The 8,141-nt window shown below is 44.5% G+C and overlaps 1 protein-coding gene across 1 annotated transcript; it reads right to left on the bottom strand.

The window, feature by feature from the left end:
- Nucleotides 1-517: 517 nt before the first annotated feature.
- LOC119299101 (glutamic acid-rich protein-like) lies at nucleotides 518-2,628 on the bottom strand. Its single transcript, XM_037576384.1, has 4 exons — nucleotides 2,445-2,628; nucleotides 1,730-1,906; nucleotides 1,164-1,220; nucleotides 518-1,063 (listed from the first exon to the last, which is right to left on the bottom strand). The coding sequence occupies exons 1-4, from the start codon at nucleotides 2,626-2,628 to the stop codon at nucleotides 768-770; spliced, it is 714 nt and encodes a 237-aa protein (XP_037432281.1). The 3' UTR covers nucleotides 518-767.
- Nucleotides 2,629-8,141: the final 5,513 nt, after the last annotated feature.

Below are 8,141 nucleotides of genomic sequence, written 5' to 3'. Positions count from 1 at the left end.
CGATGGACGCGCTTCGGCCGAGGCCTACCGTCGCGGGAGAAGACAGGAGGCGAGGACCCGCCCGCCTGCCGGGTGGGTGGCTGCGGCTAGGGTTTCGCCCGAGCAACCCCCCGCCCTCTGGAACTTATTGAGGTCGAGGATAGCAAGGTCAAGGGGTCTTGTGTATTGCTTGCCTCAGGCGGTGCTGTATTTTTTTCTCCTCCTTTAGGCGTTGTGGTCCTTTTATCTCTAGTTCTTTCTACTTCACTGAACTCTATTGTTGTAGTTGTAGGTGGTCAGGTTTTCACCCTGTAGCGAGAGCTTCGATGGCGATTCTCCGTTGAGCGCAAATGGAAAGGGGTTGCCCGTGTTGGAAAAAGGAAAAGCTAGTTTGTTTCTTTGGAAATCAGCAAGTCTGTTGGAATCAAATGTGATCAAATAGTTTGTGGAACACAGGCATACATCGTAAATTCGTAATAAGAATGTTTACTCTGCAAGTGCAGAGCATCATTATTAATTCTCTTGGATAGTTTATTCAGGACAGAATGTGTGCGACGCATAATTTACTCGACAAATAAAATGTCCCCAAATTAGAATGTTTCACTCGCATATTTTAGACAGAAACATAGTGATACACAGACATACATAAATAAGCATGCGTACGTGCATGCAGGGTTCCGATACTAACACAACAAGGCTTCGGATATACATAATATAGCTGCCCAGAAGATGCATAAGGCTTCTTATTACCAGCAAATCATTTAGTCTGTCTTAAGCAGAGCTTGGAGTTAGCTGAGGTCCTCGCCATTGCCATCGTCAGTCTGGTCGCCATCATCGTCGTCAGTCTGATCCTCCTCCTCCTTTTTCTTGTCACCGTCTCCGTCAGCCTCTTCCTCCTCCTCCTCCTCCTCTTCTTCCTCCTCCTCCTTGTCAGCCTCCTCCTCCTCCTCATTGTCAGCCTCCTCCTTGTCAGTCTCCTCCTCGGCGTCTATCGAGAAGGGGCTGTCTGTCGAGAAACTGCTCACGATGCTGCTAGTGTCTTCATCCTCCACCACATTATCTGTGATGTTCAGTGTTACAATCCCTGCAGGAAGCACACAGTACAGACCAAAATTAATTCGCATGTCCACTCAAAGCTAAGAAAAATGCACCTAGAGAGAACAAACACGGCGCGCCATACGTACATTCATCGTTCCAAGAGGTAGGTTGCACGTTCTCAAGCCGCCGGTTTTCCAGCTCTTCTGCATGGTAGAAAGATTTGTATGCACATCAAATGCATCGTTAACCTCTCCTAATTAAACTTGTGTAATCAAGCAAAATATATTGACACGATTTATGTCTAGCAAGCCCAAACAATTTTTTAGGAACTGGTGAATAGAGAAGATCAAATCGTTTCCTATATAGGAGGCCATGCATTATCGGACACGAATAGCATATTAATTCTCGTTAACTACAAAGTGAGCTTGGGACGTGAATAGCTCAAAAGGTTTATTTTCCGGTTCTTCAAAAAGAAAGAAAAGGTCCAAAAACCAAAAATCAAGCTTGTACACATGACCAAGTATTATATTTAGTCTTTAAATCTGCGCAAAGTTATGCATTCCATGACCATATGGGAAAAGAAAAAGGGAATCAATGTACAAAAAGGGAACACAAACTTATCAAGCATATTTCCTCACGAAGAATTGCAGGTACGTAGTATACAACCATAGTTATGCAAGAAACTTAATCAAACAAGAAAGATCTCACTTACCAGCGGTCAGCACACGTTTCTTGCCCTTTTTCTTGCCTTGGTTGTTTCCACCGGATGAACCGCCACTGTCCATCTTCTTCTTCTTCTCTTGGCTTTTTTCTCTTCTCAAAGCTAGCTTTAGTGTTGCAATGTATAGGTGCAGTGCGCAGTCCCCATTCTCTATCCTTTTATAAGAGGCTGAACAGCACACATGGGCTACGGTTAATTCAGTGCAGTGCACACAACATGCACACATAAAAAATGATACGCACACGTCATGAAATATTTTCTATCCAATCCCGCACATGAAAACTGTAGCATAGTACACGTCAATCATGCAGCCCAAGCACATGCAGTCTTCATTGCATCATAGTAGTACAGTTTACTAGGCGCATCTCACAGGCCCACCCAAAACCCTTTCCCTCCACCGCACCCTTTCCTGTCCGAAGCGATCAGTGCTGCATTCATGTCAGCCCAGAACGGACGTAACCTCTCACTGAAGCCGGAATTGAAACACATGCCGGCCGAGAGCCTCGCCCGTTACACGCGTCTTCGCTCCGCATTAAAACATCATCTGTCCATCCGCCTACACTCGTTAAATTGGCGCGCCTGCTGAGGAACCTACTCTGGGGCCCCGAGCGCCACACGTCCGTCTACATGCTGGCCGGCATTAAACACCTCACCTTGGCATCCGCCCGCTATTTAAATGTGGTCAGGTGTCGAGCAACAGCCGCACCACACCTCCGCTCTCCATCTCCTCTTTGCAGGACACATGGCATGACCTCAAGCTCCAAAGCCCTGTGAGACAGCCTCTTCGGTGAGCAGAAGAAGGAACTCTTCGGCATTTGCAGCCGACTCTGTGGCCCATCATGCCAGCCGGATACTGGCTGGCTTGCTGGCAAGCTCTTCAGAGCCGGCATCACCGCTATCGCCGGTCTAGGATGACATGACCATGGGCCGTCCTAGCCCGTCCAGGCCGTCCTATGCCTCTACCCACCCAATCTGCGTGAGCGATGGTGGCACTGCGTCCAATAAGCTGAGAAAGAAGGCATGTTCGTGCAGGTTGATGTGACTGTGGAGGAATTTGACTGGGGCACCAACGACGACGTCGCCGACTCCGCTCGGATGCGCCCCGCTGCCACGATGACGAAGTCAGCACGTCTACGGCCGCTGCTGATAGTGAGGAAAAGTAGACCATGGGAGACCGCCGCCGCTTGGGTCCCAGGAAGGCCAACACCACCATCTGGTCGGGTTACACAAACGGTGACTTTTGTCGGGTTACACAACCGGTGACTTGCCCGCTTCGTCGGGGCGTATGCGACTGTCTTCCCCAGCCCAAAAACCAACCATTGATCCGGTCCTTCGGGAGGCAGAGGCTATTCTTCCCCTCCCGATGAAGCATCTAGCTCTGGGACTGACGATGGTCTGGTGAGCTTGTTGGCGGACATGGGGAAGACATTTCTCGGGAACAGGCTCCGCCACAGTTGGCGAAAGACTATGTTAGAATAGCCTAGCTTAATCTACTATAGTTTAGTTGAAATATGTCCACAATGTAAATGTTTTCGTTCGGTTTATATGAAAAACATTTGGTTTGCATGAATTTCGTCCGGTTTGTTGAAATCTGCTTTGAAATGTATGCAGACAGGGTTGGATGTCCGCCTCCCGCGTCAATGTTGTGGACTGTTCCACACTGACCCGTGAACGGATACAGTGTCCGCTTTGAGGATCAGGGTTGGAGATGCCCTAGGTAATCTTTAAAAACCCAATTAATTCTGTGAACATGAATGTGTTCAAAATTACATGTGTAGTTTTGGCCTCTTCAAAACATAATAAAGATATTTTTGATTAAAATGATATTTTGTTCTCCTGAAGCACCACGCGGGTACTCTACTAGGAACAATATTGGGAGAACCAGGGTACATGAGACTTGATACGTATGCGTCATGAGATATTCGGAAGTACAGAAGATAGGAGGACAAGTCTCGTGTGCTAGTACTTCTGTGTCAGACGTGTGTGACTGAAAGAAGATCACACTAAGTGCCCGCCTCTCCACAAAATCATGAGAAGCAGTCCTGTCTATCTTGGCAAATTCTTGAAAAAAGCAGCAAGACCCGATTCAGTCCAGAATATTATGTGCGTCTTTTAGGAAGATGGTCACATATATGGTACAATTTTCGAACCTATTATTTACGTGATTGAATTGGATCAGGACCTGTTAAGTACGAAACAAGATCTCCCATTTAATAGGATTTGTTTTTTTAATAGGAAAGAGAAAAATACACGATAGATGCTGGTGGGAGGTGAGACGGAAAAAAATGAACGGAAATAAACCGGGGTACCAGGCTTCCAACTCCCCTTTAGGATTACAGGTTGGTTTTTTTAATAGGAGAGAGAAAAACACAGCGATAGATGGTGGTGGGAGGTGAGACAAAAAAAAACCAAATGAAAATAAATTGAGGTACCAGACTACCAATTCCCCTTTAGGAGTAGAGATCTTTGGTTATTTAGTTTCATGCCACACATGCATCACCCGAATGAACTAAGAACAAATATTTATTGATTTCCAATTTGCAAGTTCACAATATGCCTCCACATATCAAACATGTTTGGGGTAGTTCAGGTGAGCTTAATAAGTCTTGGATCTTCCCCGCAAAAAAGAAGTCTTGGATCTGCATAAGATGTGTACAGACAAACTGCCCAACTAGGCACAACCTTTTCATGCTTTCAAAAGAGACATGTAATTGTGGGAAAAAGGTAACAACTGCACTTTTTCAAAATGAATTTGTTGATTACTTGCTCTCTTTTTTCCTGTTGTGACGCGAGCCTCCTGCTTAATTACTTACGCAATTTATTTCCCTTTATTAGTTTATAGGGGATTTTCAAATTTCATATGGTGATATATTACCAAATAATCATTACCTTCTAGGAAAAACACATTATGAAGGAAAAAAAAATAAGTTTTTGTATTAGTAAATCCATCTTCTGATAATTCAGTACCTGTGAAGCTCGTTTTGATTTTCAATCCTCAACATTTGGGTAAAATGTTGCTATACTGTTTTTTACGCACGGCTCTGTGTAGCTTATGCTTATGTGCACGGGCTTCATTTCATGGCATGTTATGAAGCTGCTCTGATGAAGGGAGATCCAAATCTTGTCAGTGTTTTGAATCCCTTGTACCTGGATGATACATTCAGACGAAGTTCATTGAGTATGACCCCACCAAAAGCATTTGTTACAATCGGTTCGTGCACACGACATTGATCTTGCAGGAAATTGGACTTGTGCATCCTAATAATGTAATGGTATTTTTAGTCAAACTTGTTGTTGAGAATATCCCTCAGCACTTATGATTCATTGATGACTAAAACTCCCTAGGTCATAGTATAGTAAATAAAAATATCCAGGTATTTCCAACTAGGAAATGTTTGATTATTTTTCTACATTGAGTAGTATCGTCTGTCACGCATTGGCAGAGCTTCAACAAGGCCGAATGGGCCATGGCCCACCCATCATTTTGACATTTATACACTATTTTTTTTACTCATAGGCCTTTTAACATCAGTTCTATTAGGCCTGCCCAGCCCGCCCAACAATGGGCCTCAAGCTCTGCCACTGATGTCACGTCCTAGGTTACGAAGGGAGTAGTTGTGGGTCATAGGAGGGTGAGGGCGAAGGGGTTTAGGCTTGGGCACCGCTACGACCGGAGGAGATTTATAGCACAACTTGGCAGTAGTGTAGGAAGACCTGAAGACACAACTAACAAGGGAAGATCTAGATAGAAATACAGAATCTGAACTGATAACCCACAAGTATAAGGGATCGCAACAGTTTTAGATGGTAGATTATTTAACCCAAATTTATTGATTCAACAAAGGGGTGGCCAAAGAATATTTATGAGTATTAGCAGTTGAGTTTTCAATTCAACCACATCTAGAGAACTAAATATCCGCACCAAGATGATCAGTAGTATGATAGTTTGATAGCAGTAGTAACCGTAACAGTAACAGTAGCAGTTTTTGTAGTGATTGTAACAGTGGCAGCAGCGAAAGTAACTTAGCAAAGATCAATATATGAAAAGCATAGGCACTGGATCGGTGATGGATATTTTGTTGGGGAACGTAGTAATTTCAAAAAAATTCCTACGCACATGCAAGATCATGTGATGCATAGTAACGAGGGGAGAGTGTGATCTACGTACCCTTGTAGATCGACAACGGAAGCGTTTGGTTGATGTAGTCGTATGTCTTCACGGCCCGACCATCAAGCACCGAAACTACGGCACCTCCGAGTTTTAGCACACGTTCAGCTCGATGTCGATCCCCGGACTCCGATCCAGCAAAGTGTCGGGGAAGAGTTCCGTCAGCACGACGGCGTGGTGACAATCTTGATGTACTACTGCTGCAGGGCTTCGCCTAAGCACCGCTACAATATTATCGAGGACTATGGTGGCTGGGGGCGCCGCACACGGCTAAGAATAAGATCACGTGGATCAACTTGTGTGTTTCTGGGGTGCCCCTGCCTCCGTATATAAAGGACTAAAGGGGGGGGGGTGCGGCCGGCCTAGGAGAGGCGCGCCAGGAGAGTCCTACTCCCTCTGGGAGTAGGATCCCCCCCCCCAATCCTAGTTGGAATAGGATTCGCGGAGGTGGGAAAAGAGAGAGAGAGAAGGAAGGGGGCGCCGGCCCCCTCTCTCCTTGTCCTATTCGGACTAGGGGGCAGGGGCGCGCGGCCCAGCCCTGGCTGCCTCTCCTCTTCTTCCACTAAGGCCCATTAAGGCCCATGTAGCTCCCGGGGGGTTCCGGTAACCTCCCGGTACTCCGGTAAAATCCCGATTTCACCCGGAACACTTCCGATATCCAAACATAGGCTTCCAATATATCAATCTTTATGTCTCGACCATTTCGAGACTCCTCGTCATGTCCGTGATCACATCCGGGACTCCGAACAAACTTCGGTACATCAAAATGCATAAACTCATAATATAACTGTCATCGTAACCTTAAGCGTGCGGACCCTACGGGTTCGAGAACAATGTAGACATGACCGAGACATGTCTCCGGTCAATAACCAATAGCGGGACCTAGATGCCCATATTGGCTCCTACATATTCTATGAAGATCTTTATCGGTCAGACCGCATAACAACATACGTTGTTCCCTTTGTCATCGGTATGTTACTTGCCCGAGATTCGATCATCGGTATTCCAATACCTAGTTAAATCTCATTACCGGCAAGTCTCTTTACTCGTTTTGTAATACATCATCCCGCAACTAACTCATTAGTTGCAATGCTTGCAAGGCTTAAGTGATGTGTATTACCGAGAGGGCCCAGAGATACCTCTCCGACAATCGGAGTGACAAATCCTAATCTTGAAATACACCAACCCAACATGTACCTTTGGAGACACCTGTAGAGCTCCTTTATAATCACTCAGTTACGTTGTGACGTTTGATAGCACACAAAGTGTTCCTCCAGCAAACGGGAGTTGCATAATCTCATAGTTATAGGAACATGTATAAGTCATGAAGAAAGCAATAGCAACATACTAAACGATCGGGTGCTAAGCTAATGAAATGGGTCATGTCAATCAGATCATTCACTTTATGATGTGATCCCTTTAATCAAATAACAACTCCTTGTTCATGGTTAGGAAACATAACCATCTTTGATTAACGAGCTAGTCAAGTAGAGGCATACTAGTGACACTCTGTTTGTCTATGTATTCACACATGTATTATGTTTCCAGTTAATATAATTCTAGCATGAATAATAAACATTTATCATGATATAAGGAAATAAATAATAACTTTATTATTGCCTCTAGGGCATATTTTCTTCATATTTGTGTTGGATGACATTCATTATATAATAGTCACAACCTAGAGCGATACACAATAGCTCCAATTCATCAATGTAATGTAGGCATGTATTCCGTATATAGTCATACATGCTTATAATAAGAACTTGCATATCCTCTTTTGTCCTACCCTGCCGTGGCAGCGGGGTCCATATTAAGGCCTCATTTTAATACAGAACTGGAACAAAGAATTAACACATAGTGAATACATGAACTCCTCAAAGTACGGTCATCACCGGAAAGTATCCCAACTATTGTCACCTTGGGATATGCAGATCATAACACGTAATAAATGTGTATAACTTGCAAGATATGAGCAAGAACTCAAATATATTCATGAAAATATAAAGGGTTCATATCTTAAATCATGGCACTCGTGCCCTAGTGACAAGCATTAAGCATAGCAAAGTCATATAAACATCAATCTCAGAACATAATAGATATTAGGGATCAAGTCCTAACAAATTGACTCGATTACATGATAAATCTCATCCAACCCCATCACCGTCCAGCAAGCCTACCAAGGAATTACTCACGTCTAGTGGTGAGCATCATGAAATTGGTGATGAAGAAGGG

The sequence above is a fragment of the Triticum dicoccoides genome, chromosome 5A (assembly GCF_002162155.2).
Source record: "Triticum dicoccoides isolate Atlit2015 ecotype Zavitan chromosome 5A, WEW_v2.0, whole genome shotgun sequence".
Classification (NCBI taxonomy): domain Eukaryota; kingdom Viridiplantae; phylum Streptophyta; class Magnoliopsida; order Poales; family Poaceae; genus Triticum; species Triticum dicoccoides.
Note: the sequence above shows the minus strand (reverse complement) of the source record. Positions and strands in the feature narration are given on the sequence as shown.

Coding starts and splice junctions, on each gene's coding strand:
- LOC119299101 (XM_037576384.1), bottom strand. CDS start 2,628: ATGCCGGCTCTGAAGAGCTTGCCAGCAAGCCAGCCAGTATCCGGCTGG. Junction 1,221..1,729: donor GAAACGTGTGCTGACCGCTG/GTAAGTGAGATC, acceptor TCTACCATGCAG/AAGAGCTGGAAAACCGGCGG. Junction 1,064..1,163: donor TACCTCTTGGAACGATGAAT/GTACGTATGGCG, acceptor TGCTTCCTGCAG/GGATTGTAACACTGAACATC.